Source organism: Siphateles boraxobius, unplaced genomic scaffold (genome assembly GCF_051911475.1).
Source record: "Siphateles boraxobius isolate OS27281-9 unplaced genomic scaffold, OSU_SipBor_1 43, whole genome shotgun sequence".
NCBI lineage: Eukaryota > Metazoa > Chordata > Actinopteri > Cypriniformes > Leuciscidae > Siphateles > Siphateles boraxobius.
In genome coordinates, this window is record NW_027509064.1 from 205,423 (window position 1) to 227,018 (window position 21,596).

At 41.6% G+C, this 21,596-nt stretch overlaps 2 protein-coding genes across 3 annotated transcripts in view; one reads left to right on the top strand and one right to left on the bottom strand.

The window, feature by feature from the left end:
* Positions 1-13,838, bottom strand: part of LOC143708762 (ubiquitin-conjugating enzyme E2 E1-like) — a 97,525-nt gene extending 83,687 nt beyond the window's left edge. Inside the window, exon 1 of one of the 2 annotated variants that reach the window (XM_077200076.1) lies at positions 13,712-13,838. In XM_077200076.1, coding sequence (XP_077056191.1) covers positions 13,712-13,798 — 87 coding nt within the window. In that variant the 5' untranslated portion in view covers positions 13,799-13,838. The remainder of the gene's footprint in view (positions 1-13,711) is intronic. The other variant, XM_077200077.1, reaches the window with a different exon arrangement.
* Positions 1-21,596, top strand: part of nkiras1 (NFKB inhibitor interacting Ras-like 1) — a 375,749-nt gene that overhangs the window by 151,767 nt on the left and 202,386 nt on the right. The window lies entirely within an intron of this gene.

A 21,596-nucleotide genomic window follows, 5' to 3' on the forward strand; every position in this document is an offset into this window, starting at 1 on the left:
ATTTCAACTCGTGGTTTGTAAAAATATAACTTCATCAGCGATATTTTTAAAGTAACTGTATGTGTCACTATAATAGATTGCCCCTGTATCTGGATTTTATGCTTTGTTTACAATTAACTGATTTTTATTCTGTTGTGCAGTAGTTTTGGCACTACATTTGTCTTTAAACAGTTTGACATTAAATATTGGAATTTGCTTTAAAAATTGTGTGCATTCATTATGCTTTTGTTACATTTTGTTATATAATATACTTGGTATACTATACATACACTGCAAATGTTAGAAGCACTTTAGTACATGCAATTATCTTTAATAAAAAAAAAAACTGCAAACTACCCTGCCATTGTGGCATTGCTTTCTCTTTCAAATGTATGCATCAGTCTAATCAAATAAGCAAATTTGTGTCATGATCATATGAATCCAACGTTTTTGGATGGTAATCACACAAAGGAGTCTTTTTGTTTTTAAATGTGAGTTTTATAATTTAATTAGAATCAATACATATTTAACAGCCCAAATATTAAATATTTAAGGAATCTATCCCTGCAGCCGGAACTGGAAGAGATCTGTCATCATTTACCATAATTGGGCAAGTAAGTGAGACGCATCTGTTCAGCTGGGTTGTTATTGGCTGTGACTTTATCGCAGAACTCGCTGTGATTGGACTATCTTTTAACCCATATAAAAGAGCGCTTCATGTTACAAAGTATGTTTTGGTGTTATTATTACGTTAGTTATACATTAAGGTAACTAGAAAGTTTCTCTATGTTGTGAGAAATTTCACTTTTACCGAGATCCCAACCCTAACCCTAAGCATGTCTTAACATTTCAATGAACTACAGCACAATGTTTCCTGTTCCATTGATATAATGACAGAGATATGTGGGTAATGTAGTTTAAAACGTTTAGTAATGAAACAGTAAATGTTAAATAAATAATATCTTTAATGGGCAACTGGATATCTAAATTTGTTAATTGTGCAAAACTTTATGATATATATGAGGGATAGGTTGCAATTTGATATTTTACTGTGAGCACTTTTAAAATAACCTTTATGCCAGCTTGCCATATATGTCTGAAAACTGTGCCCAACATTATTTAGTAAACATAGCATAAGCAGTTGTCCTTCATATTGTCTCTTTGATACACTAACCGGACTTTGAGTTACAGCCATTTGAAATGTCCTTTCTTTTGCTCTTCTGGGGGCCGTTGCTGGGCAGTACAGTCTACACAGATTTTATATATTGAACTATTACTATATCACAAGGATAATGCACCATTCAGTAAAACAACAAAACAGTGCCAAAATATCCTTTTCACCCCATCTGACTGCTGATTATTTGCCTGACATCAGTAATGTCTATGCTTTCATTTTAAATGCAGTAGTAGATGTACTAGAATGATCAACATGGATCATCTTCAATTATACTTTTAAGTGTTTGTAGCAAGATAGCCCACTGCAGCCTCTTGTTATTCACACCTTCTCTTTATTTCACTGAAAACTGGCATAAATGCAAGTATGTGCAACTTTTGCTGCATTGTTGTCCCAAATATCATTAACCACAACAAAATGTTTATGTCCTAAGTAAACTAATTATGGTAATTAATTATATTTAGTTGTTTTTAAATTATGAACTAAACTAAATAAATGAGAAATTCAAATTTCTCAAATAAAATTCTGTCCCAAACATCACTTTCAATACACAATATTCACCATACTTTATTACACAACACTTTATTTGAGGACACAACATAAAGTTGATAAAGTAGCATAAAGACAAATGAGATTCAAGATAAATAACAATGAGCCTTCAAAAATACATTAACATCAAATTAATCCATTCACAACTGCTGAAGCCACACAAATGAGTGCCAGAGAATCATATTCAGTCACCTATGATACAGAAAACAGATTTTATATTGTGTTGGAACAAAATAATTCATTATCACAGCTAAACTGGTTTCTTGCTCTTCCCTGTACGTCTCTATCGTGTTCGTGATCTTCCTCATCTAAACAGTTTGTTCAGTTGTGCACTACAGTAAAACTGATGAGCAGAAGATGTGATCACTGATGTGGTGTAGATCTTTCTCAGAGGAAGAAGTCTCAACATCTCATCGTCAGGCGTTCTCCAGTCCTGGTCTGAAAGTAAAATAAAAAACACAAACAATTCAAATTAAACTGTTTAATGGACAGTCAGGTCAGCTTATGCTCTGCGTGATTTAAAGCTACATTGTGTAAGATTTTCTCCCATATAGCGGTGAAATTGTATAAGACTACCAACTGAATATTACTTTCTAGCCCCTCCCATTCCGAGGGCGTTGTAACTCCTACTGTGGCCGTATTATTATGAGTAATCTCCCCCTCGCATTCGTCACGGTGCCACTAAGTAAAGGCGCGAAAGGCGAAGTTTGAATTTCCAGGTATGTCCCTCTTTGGCTAATGTATTTTCAAGATGGAGGCGCAACATGGCTGCCACCATTCGAGCGACTCGCTCATATGTATTCTGAATGGCAGATTCTACACTTACGAGAGTACTTAATTAGTTGGTGGAAGTAATTACACATGAATGAGCACATATAATTTTGAAAGAACAAAGTGTTTTTTTTTTTTGCAAAGAATCAACACAAAAAATGACACAGTGTAGCTTTATTTAAAGCAGTGATGGGCTACTCTGGCCCTCAGTGTCCACTGTCCTGCAGATTTAGCTCCAACCTCAAACCCTTCTGCCTATTGTCTACAAGTAAACCTGAAGACTTTGGTTAAAATTTTCAGATGTGCTCAATTAGGGTTGGAGGTAAACTCTCCACCTCAAAAAGGAGAACGCAAAAGGGCCAGAGTTGCCTGTTCCTTATTTAAATTTACAAAGCAGCAGTCAGTACATTATATAATATACACATTGAAGTATTATATATATTATATATATATATAATATTGCAGCACATAATATAGAGTATACAGTTATCAGCAGCTATCAGCAGTGTAACTGATCTGATTACAACAAAATAATCGAGTATCTGATGTCATGTGACAAGTCAGATAAGCTTTTCCACTCTTGCAAACAGAGGAAGGTTATGAGTTGTGGAGAGACATCATGTATCATTGGAATATCAACAGACAGGATCCAAATTGTAATAATTTTAATGAATACAATGCAATTAATATAAACTTTTCTGATAGTGTATGGGACGTCCGACTACTCTCCAAGAAGGTGTGCAACTGATTTACAAATATGGAGATAAATATGTACAGGAATTGAGGCACTAGCCATTGACAGCACTAGGAGTAAAAGCTGCATGATTATGTACAAGTATTGTACGAATTTGACAACTTGTTAAATCTTGTAAATTATTAAGACTTTGAGACTATGTTTGTACTGATTGGGCTTTGGGTTTTGTAAGAAGGTTTAAGAAACAACAAATGCTTGATAAAATGTTTGATTTAGGGTTAAAACCAACATATACATACTATTGCGAATATTTTCCTTTGTAGCTTTTCGTCTCCCATTTACTTCTCCTCAAACAATAATGAGCTGACTGAGTCCGAAAGGCCCTTTTGGTCTTTTCAGCTGAAAAAAAGAGAAAGAAAATATCATTATATAAAATATATCGGATTATTTAATGGAAAAATTACTGATTTACCTTACAAATATTTCTTGTTACATTATTAGGCATTAAAAGAATGATAAGTGTTGTGATTAATATGCATTTACAACAAATATCACTTTAAAACTACCAATACTGAGGTAAAAGCACGGACAGTTTTGTGGTTACTGTCCTTTTACCACACCTATCACAGTAAAACTAAGGTTACGGTGGTAAACGCATGGTAAGTGTTGTGGTTACTGTGCATTTACAACAAATATCACATTTAAACTACAAATAATGTGGTAAAAGCATGGTAAGTGTTGTGGTTAATATGCATTTACAACAAATATCACATTAAAACTACAAATAATGTGGTAAAAGCATGGTAAGTGTTGTGGTTAATATGCATTTACAACAAATATCACATTAAAACTACAAATAATGTGGTAAAAGCATGGTAAGTGTTGTGGTTAATATGCATTTACAACAAAAATCACATTAAAACTACAAATAATGTGGTAATAGTATGGTAAGTGTTGTGGTTAATATGCATTTACAACAAATATCACATTAAAACTACAAATAATGTGGTAAAAGCATGGTAAGTTCTGTGGTTACTGTCCTTGTACCACACCTATCACAGTAAAACTAAGGTTACTGTGGTAAAAGCAAGGTAAGTGTTGTTATTACTGTGATTCTACAACAAATACCACTTTGGAACTAATTGTACTAACTTGCTTTAAACCTAATTTGAATATTATTAACTAATAGAAGGTCTAGCCCTGTAGCACGTCACATGACAGATAGTGTTTAATCACCTTGTTTTGAATTAGAAAGCAATGAAACGCAAAGCCTCCGTGGAGATGACAGATAATGCAGTGACTGAACATGAGCTAATCTGATTCATTTCGACCATCAGAAAAGACATTATACCAAACATTATTAGGACAGTGTATTTTGCTACTTACCAACATTTGGCACACATGAACTGATGCCAAATATCGCGATGTGTTCGGAAGGAGACTTCTTCAACGCGATTTCCTACTGATAAAATTCGCGTAGTCGTTTATACTTTTTTTTTTTTTAAATCAATAAACAGCAAAGCAGTCCAGCTTCCCTGGCAATAAGACCGAAATAAATACATATATAAACATGATACGATATCGTGAATAAATGTCGATTAAACAGCTTTCTCTGCTCCAGCCCGACTGGCAGAAAGAATCGTGCATTACATTAGTAAAAAAAATAAAATAAAATAAATAAATAAAAATGCTGATATCACGAAAATAACGTAATAAACGTGTCAGTATCACGAACCAGTAGATTAAATGACGTGACCATATCACGAACTGCCATGAGACTTGGCTGTGTGGCACCTCAAAAGCGTGGAAAAAATTGCTAATTTATATTAAAATGAGTGTATAGGGCTACTGAGAAGTCTGAACATTACTGGTATTGTCATTTTTATAACCTTTATTATTTAACCATCTGGAACGGAGAAAAAATGATACACTTAGCGCCTCTAGTGGACTTTTCACTCGAAAAGTGCAGGGAAACGTACATGGAGGTACGTATTTCAGGTTTTGCAAAAACGTAGGCAGAGTAACGTTTCCCTTTCGAGAGGTCTCTCCTATTGCGTAAGTAGCTTACGCTATGGGAAACTCCTTTTCTCGAGAATATTGAAGTCTTTATGTAAAACGCATTGCAGCTGCACAGCTGACAGCAATGAACGAAGGCAGCTCGGTCATTGGCTGTGCTGCGGCAACTTGCTCGAACCAATGACGGGGCGACTCTCAATGCGCGACCAATGAGCGCGCTTCGCGCCCGCGCGCGTCAGAGCCCGCCAAGATGGGCGTGGCCAAGAGCTATATATTGGGCGCCCCGTCATGAGAGTTCTTTAGATTTAATCTCCTTCAGCGAACACCTTCTTCGCTGGATCCTCCGGATTATTGAAGCTTCGCCATCGAAAAGCATACCAGCGGGATTTGCTACGAGGACGTCGGCACCTTCAGCCGCCTTCTAACGCGATCCTACTGAGCCATCCGGCGTACTGCTCACGCAAGTATTTACATCTGTTCGCTCTGCGACACTTGTAAAAGAGCAAATTTTCCAAGGCGTTGTTTCAAATGCCTTCCTGCGCGTCGTGCAGAGACCTTCTCCCGGACGGGGATCGTCACATCATCTGCGCTCGCTGCCTGGGCCGGGACCACGCAGAAGCTGCTTTGACCAAGGGCGGATGCCCCGAATGTGACGACCTGGGTCTCTCCGCACTGCGGGCTCGCCTCGCCGCTTTCGCCGTGAGCGAGCCCATCGCCGCCATCCCTCTGTTCGAGCCGCGCACTAAGAAAAAGCGCCGTTCACAGAGGCTTCCTGAACCTGAGCTCAGTGACGTCACGCCGAGCCAGTCTCCGCGTGCTTCACCGCCGCTCTTGCCTTCCCCACCGCCGGTTCAGTTCACCCAGCCGGACCCACACCCCTCTAGCAGAGCGGTGGGCCTTGTGACTTTCGGCGCGTCCGAGGACGACGGGGAAATGGATGACAGCTTGTCAATCGACGCTGCATCGGACGACTGGCCGGGCTCCACTCTCGACCCCGCCCCGTCGACGCTAGCTAGCGCGAGCGGGGGCTCCACCATGGATAGCGAGATTATCCGTGTTCTCTCTAAGGCCGTGGAAGACCTCGGGCTCGATTGGTCTTCTCCCGAAGAACCAACCCGGAGCCGACTGGATGAGTGGTTTCTGCAGGGGCGCCAGCAGGCCCCTCGGCAAAGGCCTTCTCCCTTCTTCCCGGAAGTTCACGACGAACTCACCAAGTCGTGGAAAGCCCCCCACTCTGCGCGCCTAAAGCCTTCTTTTTCTTCCTCGCTCTCCTCTGTGGACGGCGCGAAGGAAAGAGGCTACGAGGGAACACCGCCCCTCGAGGAGGCCGTGGCCAATCATCTCTGCCCGCCCTCCACCACCGGATGGAAAGCAAAAGCTTCCCACCCCTCGAAGCCCTGCCGCACTACTTCAGCTCTCACCGGTCGCGCCTACGCCGCCGCCGGCCAAGCTGCATCAGCGCTTCACTCTATGGCGGTACTTCAAGTGTTCCAAGCCAAGCTTCTCCGCTCTATGGACGAGTCTGGCCCCGAACCCGAAGCCTTTAAGGACCTACGCAGCGCGACTGACATAGCCCTGCGAGCCACGAAGGCCACCGCCCAGTCTATCGGCCGTGCCATGGCTAATTTGACTGTTCTCGAGCGCCATCTGTGGTTGACTCTGACTGAGATGAAGGACGCGGATAAGGCGCCATTTCTCGACGCGCCTATCTCCACCAGCGGGCTGTTTGGACCGGCGGTTAAGGGTTTCGCCGAACGCTTCACTGAGGCCCAGAATGCTTCACAAGCTATGCGGCATTTCCTGCCCAAGCGCTCCAGCTCATCGCAGAGCAGACAGAGGCCGCCGCAGCCGCAGCGGGCTAGAACAGCCCCCACCGCCTCTCAGCCCGCGCCTCAGGCTGACGCTCGACGCCGCTCGCGCTCTCACAACCGCAAGCCGCCTTCTGAGCGACGGGGTCCTCGGCCCAAGATTGTGCTGAACCCCGATCCTCGATAGCCGTCCTAGCCACAAGAATGAAAAGAGAGAGTGCGTGTCTCGCAAAAGCCGGACCACTCTCTCTGCAAAAGCTCAAGCATTACCCAGTCCCCTTACAGGCGGCTGGATATGTTCATACAGCAGTCAATGGGCCAGTCACAGAGCTCGCTCACCTGCAAACAAACGCCGTTTTTACGGCGACGCACAGAAAACACAAAAAGAGTCTTTTTCTGTCTGTGTCACTAAGGGTTCACATGTCCACAAAGTGTGCATTCCCAGATACTGTCAAAACAGTGCCAAATTCATTCCCAGCTCAAGCTGCGCACCCCATGAATGTAGATCACGTGCCTACGGTCATGTACGCACCACTACACACAAGCACTGTTCACACAGTTATAAATTCATCCCCAGTAAAAGCGGGAAACATTATAAAAGTGACGCGTGTGCCTACCACTGTTTATGCACCCCCACTTATAAACACTGTCCTTACAGTGTCAAACACAACCCCAGCCCAGGCTGCGAGTTTTACAGACACAGCGCGCGCTGCTGTAATCACACACGCGCCCATTCACTCAGCTGCTCAGCGCGCGCCCGCGCCTCTGAGAGCTATGAGCTCAGGCGATTCGCTGGCCGGGTCCCTGCGTCACAGCGGTCCGCCCCTAGCCTGTATTCAGCCCATATCTGTACACGCAGCGGCATGGGAAAATATTCCAGATATGCAGAAATGGGTATTGAATATAGTAAAGCACGGATACTCGCTCCAGTTCGCTCGCAGACCACCATGTTTTACGACTGTGGTCGAGACGAAAGTGAGAAAAGAGTGCTCACATGTTCTACGCACCGAGGTGCGCAAACTAATAGAAAAGGGCGCTGTGGAAACTGTTCCCCCCTCTCTGAGCGAGGCAGGTTTTTACAGCCGCTATTTTCTCGTCCCGAAAAAGGATGGCGGTCTCCGCCCCATCCTAGATCTCAGACACCTGAACAAAGCACTAATGATTCGCTCGTTCAGAATGTTAACAACCAAGCATATCCTCGCGCAAGTACGCCCAGGAGATTGGTTTCTCTCAGTGGATCTGGAAGATGCTTACTTTCACATTCCAATAGCGCCTCATCACAGGCCGTTTCTGAGATTCGCTTTCGAGGGACAGTCGTACCAGTACACAGTACTTCCGTTCGGCCTGTCCCTGGCTCCCCGTACATTCACGAAATGTATGGATGCAGCACTTTCCCCCCTAAGGCGAAGGGGAGTGCGAATACTGAATTATCTCGACGATTGGCTGATTCTAGCACAATCAGAGAGTCAGTTAATAACACACAGATCTTGGATTATCAGCCATTTAGAATGCCTGGGTCTAAGAATCAATTTTGCAAAAAGCATACTATCTCCCAGCCAGAGGATTTCTTTCCTGGGAATAGTTTTAGACTCGATGCAAATGACAGCGCGTCTCTCATCAGAGCGCGCGCTCACCATCCGGCGCCTTGCAACATCATTCAGGGCGGGCGCGCTCGCCCCCGTCAAGCGGTTTCAGAGGATGCTCGGTCTCATGGCCTCAGCATCGGCCGTACTCCAGCTAGGATTGTTGCATATGCGCCCTCTCCAACGCTGGCTCAAGAGCCGCGTCCCTACTCACGCGTGGCGTTCGGGCCACCTTTTAATCAGAGCGAACCACGGCTGTATAAAAGCCCTGACGCACTGGAAAGCCGCCGACTGGTACCAGTCAGGCGTGAGTCTGGGTGTGAACACAAGGAGAAAGATGATAACGACAGATGCCTCCAAAATAGGTTGGGGGGCCCTTTACGAGGGCAGGCCTGTCTCCGGCTTTTGGTCAAACCCGGAGAAGCGCCTACACATAAACTGTCTGGAAATGAAAGCGGTCGCTTTGGCTCTCAGAGCCCTGCTCCCACAGCTGAGAAACGAACACGTCTTGGTCCGAACGGACAACATGACGGTAGTATCGTACATAAATCGCCAGGGTGGACTCAGGTCGAGCTCCATGCATTCAATGGCCAGGAGACTCATTTTATGGTCCCAGCACAACTTGCGCTCGCTGAGAGCAGCGCATGTGCCAGGTGCCCTGAACCAGGGGGCGGACATGCTATCCAGAGACAAAATTCTCCCAGGAGAATGGGCTCTCAACCCGCTGACGATTCACTGGTTATGGAAAACCTTTGGCAAAGCGGAGATCGACCTCTTCGTTTCCAAGGAGAACGCGCACTGCCCTCTTTTCTTCACGAAAAGCATGGATGCGCTCGCCCAGAGCTGGCCGAGCCGTCCCTTATATGCCTTTCCCCCGATCGCGATGCTACCGCAGGTCATCAGTCGGGTCAGAGAGGAGAAAAACGCAGTGCTGCTGATAGCCCCACTCTGGAAGAACCAAACATGGTTTCCAGATCTGATGCAAATGCAATCTGCACCACGGCCGATTCCACTGAGGCCAGACCTCCTCAGTCAGGCCAACGGGATGATATTTCATCCCCGCCCCGATCTGTGGGCCCTTCATGCATGGCCCCTCAACGGGTTCCCAGGAACCTCACGAGCGGAGCACTAAAAACCATCGCTGAGGCGCGGGCGCCCTCCACGAGACGCTTATATGCCCAGAAATGGAAAGTGTTCAGTGTCTGGTGTAATGCCAAGGGCCTGAACCCTGAAACATGCGAGATTACGAACGTACTCGCTTTTCTACAAGGGCTTCTGGAGGCGGGCCGCGCCCCCTCCACGCTCAAAGTATATGTGGCGGCCATCACAGCATCACACGACCCTGTAATGGAACGTCCATTGGGAAGAAACGACCTAATTATTCGTTTCCTAAGGGGCGCTAGGAGGATGAACCCTTCACGCCCCCCCTCAGTGCCGATCTGGGACCTAGCTACTGTCCTAGACGCTCTTAAAGGGCCTCCGTTCGAACCACTCCGAACCGTGCACCTTAAACAGCTCCCGCTCAAGACTGCGCTCTTGCTGGCACTCGCCTCGGTCAAGAGAGTGGGCGACCTGCACGCGCTTTCGACAAGCGCTGCCTGCCTAGAATTCGGACCTAACGACTGCAGGGTCGTCCTTAGACCGAAACATGGGTATATTCCTAAAGTGCTCACCACTCCCTTCAGAGCACAGGTTATCTCCCTAACTGCGCTATCGTCCCCAGCAGACGAACACGGCGCTAATCTACTCTGCCCCGTTAGGGCTCTCAGAGTGTATTTGGAGCGTTCTGCCCTATTCAGACAGACAGAACAACTGTTTGTATGCTTTGGCGGCCGTACGAAAGGTTCCGCCGTTTCAAAGCAGAGAATCTCTCACTGGATAGTTGAAGCTATAGCGCTGGCTTATGAAGCTAAGGGACTTCAATGCCCCTGGGGAGTCAAAGCACACTCCACCAGGAGTGTGGCTTCTTCCTGGGCATGGTCGAGCGGGATACCGATCGAGGATATTTGTGCGGCGGCAGGCTGGGCCTCACCGTCCACATTTATCAGGTTCTACAACCTACAGGTCCCGACACTGCATTCCAATGTACTATCAGCATGATGCTAGTTGAACTACGAGTTCGTATCTAGATTATGTATGTGCTTGTGTCACACTGAGCGCCTTCTAGCCGCTCTGTATTCTTTCCCACATATAAAGCTCGCCTCTGCCGGCTAGTTGGATGATAACTTTGCTTTTTTAGCTCAGGCACCTGCCTCTGGCTATCATAAGGCGAAGTTCAGCACGCACAGCGTTTTGCATGGTGTTCCCATAGCGTAAGCTACTTACGCAATAGGAGAGACCTCTCGAAAGGGAACGACTCGGTTACTAACGTAACCTCGGTTCCCTGAGAGGAGGGAACGAGTATTGCGTAAGCTGCCGTGCTTGTGCTTGGTTAGTTCGCTTCAGTCGTTTTAACCTAAAGAACTCTCATGACGGGGCGCCCAATATATAGCTCTTGGCCACGCCCATCTTGGCGGGCTCTGACGCGCGCGGGCGCGAAGCGCGCTCATTGGTCGCGCATTCAGAGTCGCCCCGTCATTGGTTCGAGCAAGTTGCCGCAGCACAGCCAATGACCGAGCTGCCTTCGTTCATTGCTGTCAGCTGTGCAGCTGCAATGCGTTTTACATAAAGACTTCAATATTCTCGAGAAAAGGAGTTTCCCATAGCGTAAGCTACTTACGCAATACTCGTTCCCTCCTCTCAGGGAACCGAGGTTACGTTAGTAACCGAGTCGATTTCCAATGAGCCTGGGTTGCACATAACACATTATAGACTTCTATAATTCAATGTTAGGCTCCATAGTTTAGATCAGCCGGAACCGGGAACACTTCCCATAAATCCTGATGTACTTTGTTGATCATAAGGAGGATGGCGTCTACGCTAATATTTGTCTCTCTGTTTATCCCGAGGTTTACCGCAGTCCGCCGGATCCATGCCATATCCGGATCTGATGAAGGACCTGCGCCTGGACACAAGGACAACGCAGTCCTGAAGTGTCAACTAGTCTCTCCCTTGTGAAGGCCTCCTTCCCTTTACCTCTGTACTGATAAAACGTTGTCGGGCTAATTCCGATACATGTGGCTACGCGGAAGCGATAAAAAAATTCTCCGAGCCACCAGCCACTGTTTTATGCAAATGAGCGGCCGGATAGCATTAAAAAATGTTCTGTTACAACGGTGTCGTGTTAGCGGCCCCATAGTTAATAACTAATGATCGTTGCGACAGAAGTGAATCAATCAAAACCAACTTTAGCTGGACAATAACTGTATTCTAGAGCTGCTTTAAAGCCAAAACAATCTCTGTTACTTTAATGTCCTATTATCACTGTAAAGCTGCTTTGAAATAGTCCATATTGTTAAAAGCGCTATATAAATGAAGATGACTTGACTTGACTTGACTTGACTTGACATGAAAAGAAAAGAACTGTAATCATTTACTCACCCTCAGGTCATTTAAACATGACGTTCTTTAGTGACTCATGAACTACACTTCAAGAAAGGGAAGAGTTTGTGCGAATTTCCTCAAAATAAATGTTAAAAATCTATAAAAATAAATAAAAATAAAAACCCACAAAATAAACTATAGTATAGCTTTTATACTGCATCATCTTATTTCTATGATACATTCATGGAACCTTTAGTCCTTTTCTTGTGATCACAGTATGCTTTCATTTAAAAGAGATTTAAAAGACTAACTGGTAACACTTTACAATATGGGTGCACTAATAAGCATTAATTCATGCTTAGTTAATGCACAGATAATACTGAATTAATGTGTAACTAATGATTATCTAAGCTATTCATTATTGATTACCACATTAGGAACTAATTAAGAGTCTGTATAGTTAATGTATTAGTTCATACATGAATTGTTATTAATTAAATATGTAATTGTGAATTAATTCCCTAATAACTCATTTTTTTAACTAATAGTCTTAATTAAAATGTTAATTACCAGAATGAGCCAAAGCCTTGTATTTCAACTTCCAGATAATACAGGTACACATTTCTGGGGTCCTTCATTTCAGGGTCACACTCAGGGTCTTCGGGACCAAATGGTCCGGAAAGGTTTGATTCATATTTATTAAAAGAAAATCATATATTTTTTTTACTTGTTTTTTATAATATTTTTTCTTTTCTTTTTTGGTGTTTTGAGATAATTTAAGATTTATAAATAATATTTATGCAATAAATATGACCCATTTCCCCCCCATTTTCCCCCACTGAATATAATAGAAAATAAAAAAATTAAAAAATAATTTTTTTTAAAGCTGTATTTCATTTTAGAGTCAAGCCTAGACCTCATAAAAGCAATTTTTGAAATTAGATGGATGCCATCTGGTGGACAAACTGAGCATTTTAAAAATTCAAAACCCATATGTAATCTGAATTTATTCGTTTGTTTATGTATAAAAGTGTGTTTGTGTGTGTGTGTGTGTGTGTGTGTGTGTGTGTGTATGTGTGTGTGTGTGTGTGTGTGTGTGTGTGTGTGTGTGTGTGTGTGTGTGTGTGTGTGTGTGTGTGTGTGTGTGTGTGTGTGTGTGTGTGTGTGTGTGTGTGTGTGTGTGTGTGTGTGTGTGTGTGTGTGTGTGTGGATGTGTCTGTTTTGCACTCTTGATGTTTTATAGATTCACCCCTTCACTGATGTGTGCTTTTTTTCTGGATCGTGGCTGATTTGTAGATTGTACGCACAAAAAAACTCTGTATTGTCACATTTTTGCCAATTTCCCATTCATTTCCTATGGCGGGACCATTTTACACTATTAGTTAATAAAATATGTTATTAAGGAATTAATACACAATGACACATTGAATTAATAGCAATTCATGTATTACTTAATCTATTAATCATATAGACTCTTTATTAGTTGCTGATGCAGTAATGATTAATTAATGGTTAAGTTCTTCATGAATCATACATTAACTCATGTTTATTTGTGCATTAGTTAAACATGAATTAATGCATATAAGTGCACCCGTATTGTAAAGTTTTACCGAATAACTTGTATTCCAAAGAATAATAAAAATTAAATGGACTCAAACTGACATGAACAAGAGTGAACGATGACAGAATTTACTGTCTGGGAGAAGACTCTGACCTTGGATGGTTTGAAGGGGTAGTCTGGTGTGAAAGCGATGTCCAGGAAGAACACTCCTCCCTCATACACTGAACCTGGAGGACCCATATGTCACAGTTGTGTTCTGTTTAGTTTGTTTTCATTGGACTTGTCTGCCTGTCATCACTTCACGTGTCATCTTCTCTGTCATTATCAGTTCATCTGTTTCACCTGTGTTTAGTTAAACATCATCATTTGCACCACTTGTGTTATTAATCAGTGTCATCTGTGTTTGTATTTAAGTTCTGTCTGTTTAATAATTCTTTGTCTGATCTCAGTTATACTTAGTGTGTGTTGCTACCTGTTCTGCTGACCTGTTTAATTAAAGTTAACCTTCGTTTTGGAAAATATCCTTGTCTGCCTTCCTGCAACCACCCGTGACACCAGGATAGTTGACCTCCACTCATAAATGTTGCCTCCTTTAGGGCTGGCACTAAAAATAAAGCACAACCAGTTCAATGCAGAAAAGAGGAGCTGCACTCAAACATTAGACTGATTCAAAAAAGATGCCGATTATGAAATCCTCTTTAGTGTGACATTCTTTGAATATGAACTAAAAATGTGTGTTTGAGGTGCAAACTGCCAGGCACTACCATGTGTGGTAATAGGCAATTATGGGATAGCATTACTGTGCCGGAATATTTGGCTACCAAGAGATTGCTGGAACTGAGGACAGCTATATAGGCTCATATCTGAATTTGGTTCTTGTCAGAAAGCCTGGAGGAAACCTAATAGAATTTCTATCACAATTTGGTAATTGGAATCAATCCCAATGGGACTTTTCAGAATTTTGAACTGCAGTGCACAGATGTATATGAGTCTGTGCATATGTGAGCATCATAATCTGGGTTTAAACATTGTTTCTTGTTAATGTAGCTGATATGAAGACACGTGGAAAAACTTTGAGGTCTCATTAAAGCAAAAAATTACACATAAAACTCACTTTAAATGCATTTACGAACAGATTTATTTGGTGCTAGCGTCTGCCAATGAAATAGTTTTCTGTTTGACCAGAGGATCAATAGTGTGTGCCTCAGCAACCACCATGCCCAGAAAACAAGGTATTTCCTAGAGATCTGTATAAATGCTGATAACAATACGCAACAAACAAGAAATCGACTGGGAGTCTGTTCACAAGCAATCTCGTCTCCAGAGATATTTCTGTCCACAGACACAGATGGAGAGAAAAAATAATAAAATAGAGAGAAAAAAACAGGAACCATTAGCAGCAGCCACTGTGTTCAGAGACTGTATTTGGCTTCCTCTGCGTCAATGTGTGTGCAGACAGGAAGTGTGAGAGAGGATTTCCTTGTCATCATGAGTTGTCCTATTTCAGTGCTATTGTCATACTTTTTCTCAAAAAATGTATTTGTCCTCCTCCAAATGTTAGTTTTTGTTTTAAATTTGCATCATTTTCACCATTTTTATTGAATAAAAAAAAATTAAAAATAAAAAAAATTAAAAATAAAAAACAGAATTCTCACAGTATTTGACTTTGCAGCTCAAGATACACTTCTAAGAAATTAACAGATTTATACAAGGCAGCATAAGTCTTTGCCAAAAGACTCTTTTGTTCCTTCTCTTCTATGAGCAAAAGTTTTATGAGTGAGCAGAAATGAGGCTAGGAGCTCCATGACCATGGTGCACGTCACACTTCCTCTGACCTTTCCATAAGCTCAAACTAATTGTAACAAGTCCCCATTGGTTCAGGCAATGTTGCCTAGCAACATCTCCCAAAGGGATGAAAAATATCCGTTTTACTGCAGGGTAGGATTTCCATGGTGACAACACCAATCCCGTCATGACAGGATGGGAATTCTGGTGCTTTTTGGAATGACAGAGGGTGAATGGACCAGCAGTACTATTTGATACTACTATTTGATATTGAGGGTGGTAGTGGCGCAGTGGATAAGACACATGCCTTTGGTGTGAGAGACCCGGGTTCGAATCCACTGTGAGACACCAATGTGTCCCTGAGCAAGACACTTAACCCCTAGTTGCTCCAGAGGCGTGCGACCTCTGACATATATAGCAATTGTAAGTCGCTTTGGATAAAAGCGTCGGCTAAATGTGAAATGTGATACTGAGAAAGACACTGTCAGATATAAGCCAAAAGACTAGACCAGCTTAACAACCCTGTCAATATTAAAATTAATTCATAAAGAAATCATTAACTATGATTACATGACTCTTGGAGCAATGATCAATTATATGATATTTGATCTCAGAAAGCACCCATTGACAAATTACAAACAAACTTAATTAAGGCAAGAGATTTTCTGCACAGCTATAATACATTTCCCTTCTCACATATCGCTCGGCACAACCCTTCTTTGCGCATATTAAAATTAGGCTAAATAAACTCAAATTAATATTTCATGTATTTATTTAATTAACTTATTTCAGGAGTTGTGCAATCTCTGCAAGTGCTGTGTGAAAGCAACAAAATTATTCAAATTAAAATTAATTGTAATTTTACTGTTTTTTAATAATAATAATATAATAATAATAATAATAATAATAATAATGATGAACTAAATGTTTAATAATCATTTTTTAACTAAAATTGCTCATGTGCTTATTAGGGGTATAATATATATATTTTTTAAAATATTTATTATATTTTAATTATTTAAATTGTTTATAATATTTTGAATTTAAAATTGTTTTAATATCTTTTAAAAACTGGGGGAGAAAGTTTATTACGTCCGAGATGTGTCACTTTGCTCAAAACTGATTGGTCTAATTTTGATTTTGAGATCTCTTACCTAGAACATAACCTGCCCTGGAAAAGGTTAAAAAGCTTAGCCACTTTCATGGTGCTTTCACTTTCATTTTTAGATTTTCAAAAAAAACATCAGTATGATTTATAAGCTGTTTTAAAATGTCCCTACTAGGACATTGCAATTTTCAAATTTTCATTGTATTTTGTAAGGACACTTAGTTTGCTTCTCTGTGTTTTCCTACCTCTGTTTGTCTTGTGTTCCCACTCATCATTTGTTGCTATGGTGATTCATTGTTTCATTAATTAGTGCACACCTGGTTGTATTTCATTATCTTGTGTTTGCCTCAGTCTCCTCAGTTTTTTGTCTGGTGTTGTTTGTGTTTCAGTACACAATGTTACATTGTCTACTTTTCGATTGTTTGTATTATAATCTTTTGTTTGTTGAATAAAGTTCAGTTAATTAATCCCACACCTCCTTTCTGTTCCAATTATCTCCCTGTTATTTAACACTCTGGGGTCTGAGGTGTTTTTGGGACCTGGTGGTGTTCTGACATGCTCTGACATTTGTGCTTATTTCTGTTGCTTATGACATTTTCATAGCTAAAGTCTGATTACACTGTATTCAGCACAAACTCTGCTACAATAATATGTCAGAAGCATGGATGTGAAAGTTTGTAGTTTTGAGATGGTTTGTGAAAAAACAAAAAATAATTGTCATTGAAATAAGGTCATGAAACCCATACTGATTATTTCTTCACAATACTTTAGACAATTGTATCACGTAGCCTAGAATATTTGCTCCAAAACTATGTGAAAATCATCCTGCATACTCATTTAGATAAAACAAACTGATTTAAAATTTGCAAGACATGATTTGTGTGAGAAAGCTTTATGCGAAGAGGCGTGATCTCTCATTAATATTGATGCATTTCACACCTGAGAAAGACAAAGACCCTCCCCTAATGGCCCTATTAGGTGCTATCAGGCCCTATCATTATGAGGAGCCTTGCACAAAGAATGAGGAGAGCCTTAAAAAGAATGGCTTTTTGATTGTTTGGATTTATTTACAACACAACATAATCCAAAAATACACAACAAATGACAAAAAGGCACATTATTGAACACACTTACTGAGACTTGAACAGTCACACACCTTTGTGCCATTCCTGAAACATAGTACCTATCATTTCCAATGTGTTTGATTTTTCAATGTACCATGTTCATGTACAGAGTTTCATGTGAATGTTGAAGTCAGCAGGACTCATCCGTGGGGCGTCTGGTCCCTGTCTAAAAAAAAACAACAACAAAAAAACCCAACTGTGAACAAGCTGATATCAAGAGAAACTATATGGCTGCGCGACTTTGGGCATACATTGTCGATTTTCTGATTAAAATTGCAATTATATATATATATATATATATACACTGCCTAGAATAAGTGAACACACCCATGCTAAAGTTAAAGTTGACCTTAAAAAAATGAGGAAAACTCCAACCTTTAGGGACACCAGTTTTCCTTGTGAATGAATAATGTATCGTAAATAAATAAATGTTCTTCCTTAAAATACAGGGTGCATAAGTCAGGACACCCCTATGTTAAATTCCCATAGAGGCAGGCAGATTTTTATTTTTAAAGGCCAGCTATTTCATAGATCCAGGATACTATGCATCCTGATAAAGTTCTCTTGGCCTTTGGAATTAAAAAAGCCCCACATCATCACATTCCCTTCACCATACCTAGAGATTGGCTTGGTTTTATTTCAGTTAGCCTAATAACTGGTTTGATTTGCATTGAAAGACGATCTTATGGAAAGTGCCCCATGCCAATCTCTAGGTATGGTGAAGGGTGTGTGATGATGTGGGGCGATTTTAATTCCAAATAATAATAGCAATAGCCTATAGCATGCGGCCTATAAATCGTTAAAAAGGAACACTTCAGTACATACACTAGAGAAAAATGTATGGATATATTACTTCAAATGTTTCCATTCGTTACAAACACAGTATTTAACAGTAAACATGGTTCTAAACATTATAATATTCACCATATTAGAGTAAACACTGATACTAGCCTAACATTACTTATATATCATGCTGTGTTTTATTATCAAACATACAAACATCCTCGTGTCTTACATGTATATAAATTTCGCATTGAAAGGTAGCCTGCCAGTCTATAGTTCATATTTCAACATGTTTCCGCCGATTTCATAAATTTTAGTCTAGCAACAGTTCAACTGCAATATTAAGTTTATGCAGCAATAACACTAACTAATATAACAATACTCGGTTACTAACATAACCTCGGTTCTCTCTAGAAGAGGGAACAGGTATTGCGTAAGCTAGCTTACGCTACGGGTAAAATCATCTTTGCTCGAGATATTGAAGCCAAAACATTATCCTTAATTTTGTATTTATTGTCAACGCAGTGCAGCAGCCAGCAGACCTAGAGCAGGCCATCTTGCATGCTCATTGGCTGCCCTGTGGCAACTGCTGCAGCCTACCACTGAGCCTCGCGCGTGACGTCACGTCCAATGAGGGCGCTTCACGCCCTTACGCGTCATAGCCCGGCAAAATGGGGGTGGCTTAGCGTACAAAAGCTAGGCTCGTAGACTGCGTCACTGGTTTCATCAGCTGAAGCGAAAAACGCTCGTGGCGCCTGCACGGTCAGGTTACGCAATACTCGTTCCCTCTTCTAGAGAGAACCGAGGTTACGTTAGTAACCGAGTATCGTTCTCTTACGAGAGGTTCTCTCGTATTGCGTAAGCTAGCTTACGCTACGGGAACCCATTGTCAACGCCGTGCGCGCCCAGCCTCCACTTCATGAGTCCCAGGGATTCCCGGGACATTGATAAGTGGGAACAGGCCGGCAAAGCGGGCCAGCACATGTTATAAGCACATTCAGGGTATACAGAGCGGCGTCGCCGGTCCATATAACTATTCACCATATAGTGCAGCTCAACCACGAGAGCTAACATAGCGTGAGAGAAGTCTGCGCATGATAATCTGGGCAGGAAAAACACACTGCTCACACTGACAGAAGTGTAGCCTGCAAGGGGGGAACTTCCAGGTTATAAAACCTAACAAATGTGGACGGAGAGGCCCAGCCTGCCGCCTCACAAATGTCATGAATGGAAATTCCGCTGGACCAAGCCCACGGCGAGGCCACGCCTCTGGTGGAATGCGCCCTGATGCCCAATGGGCATTGCAGACCTTTAGATTTATAAGCAGATGTGATAGCTTCCACTATCCATCTGGACAGGCTCTGTTTCGCGGCGGCGAGACCCCTGGTGCGCCCACCGAACAAGACAAAGAGCTGTTCCGAACGCCTGAAAGAGGTGGAGCGCGTAGTGTAAACCCTCAGCGCCCTGACGGGGCAGAGGAGATTCACATCAACCTCACTATCGGATGCTGGCAGAGCCGAAAGAGAAATGACCTGCGCTCTGAAGGGGGTGCCCAACACTTTAGGGACATAACCATGTCTTGGCTTGAGGATGACTTTAGAGTCATTTGGCCCGAAGGGAGAGATCCGTCGCGCTCCTCAAATCCGTAATGGCGGCCGGGTCCTTGGTTTTCTCAACAGTATCAATAATTCTAAGCACTCTCAGTAGTATGAGAACACCACCAAGTACAAATAACATCACAAGAACGTTCTAAAAACTTTGTTCTAAGAACGTTTTCACTCAACATTATGAGAACATCAGTCAAGAACAAATAACAGCACAAGGACGTTCTAAAAACTTTGTTCTAAGAACGTTTTCACTCAACATTATGAGAACATCACAAGAACGTTCAGTGAACGTTGTTATAAGAACTTTTTCACTTAACATTATGAGAACATCACAAGGACGTTCCATGAACGTTGTTTTAAGAACGTTTTTACTCAACATTATGAGAACATCAGTCAAGAACAAATAACAGCACAAGGACGTTCTAAAAACTTTGTTCTAAGAACGTTTTCACTCAACATTATGAGAACATCACAAGAACGTTCAGTGAACGTTGTTATAAGAACGATTTCACTTAACATTATGAGAACATCACAAGGACGTTCCATGAACGTTGTTTTAAGAACGTTTTTACTCAACATTATGAGAACATTATGAGAACATCACAAAAACGTTCAGTGAACGTTGTTCTAAGAACGTTCTCAACCGTATCAATAGTTCTAAGAACTCTCAATAGTATGAGAACATCAGTCAAGTACAAATAACATCACAAGGATGTTCTAAAATCTTTGTTCTAAGAACGTTTTCACTCAACATTATGAGAACATCAGTCAAGAACAAACAACATCAAAAGGACGTTCTAAAAACTTTGTTCTAAGAATGTTTTCACTCAACATTATGAGAACATCACAACGTTCCATGAACGTTGTTCTAAGAACGTTTTCACTCAACATTATGAGAACATCAGTCAAGAACAAATAACATCACAAGCACGTTTCATGAATGTTGTTATAAGAACGTTTTCACTCCACATTATGAGAACATCACAAGTACGTTTCATGAACGTTGTTCTAAGAACATTTTCACTCAAAATTATGAGAACATCACAAGGACGTTCCATGAACGTTGTTATAAGAACTTTTTCACTCAACATTATGAGAACATCAGTCAAGAACAAATAGCATCACAAGCACGTTCCATGAACGTTGTTCTAAGAACGTTTTCACTCAACATTATGAGAACATCACAAGAACGTTCAGTGAACGCTGTTATAAGAACGTTTTCACTCAACAGTATGAGAACATCAGTCAAGAACAGATAACATCACAAGCACGTTCTAAAAACTTTGTTCTAAGAACGTTTTCACGCAACATTATGAGAACATCACAAGAACGTTCAGTGAACGTTGTTATAAGAACTTTTTCACTCAACATTATGAGAACATCACAAGGACGTTCCATGAACGTTGTTCTAAGAATGTTTTCACTCAAAATTATGAGAACATCACAAGGACGTTCAGTGAACGTTGTTATAAGAACTTTTTCACTCAACATTATGAGAACATCACAAGGACGTTCCATGAACGTTGTTCTAAGAACGTTTTCACTAAACATTATGAGAACATCACAAGGACGTTCCATGAACGTTGTTCTAAGAACGTTTTCACTCAAAATTATGAGAACATCACAAGGAC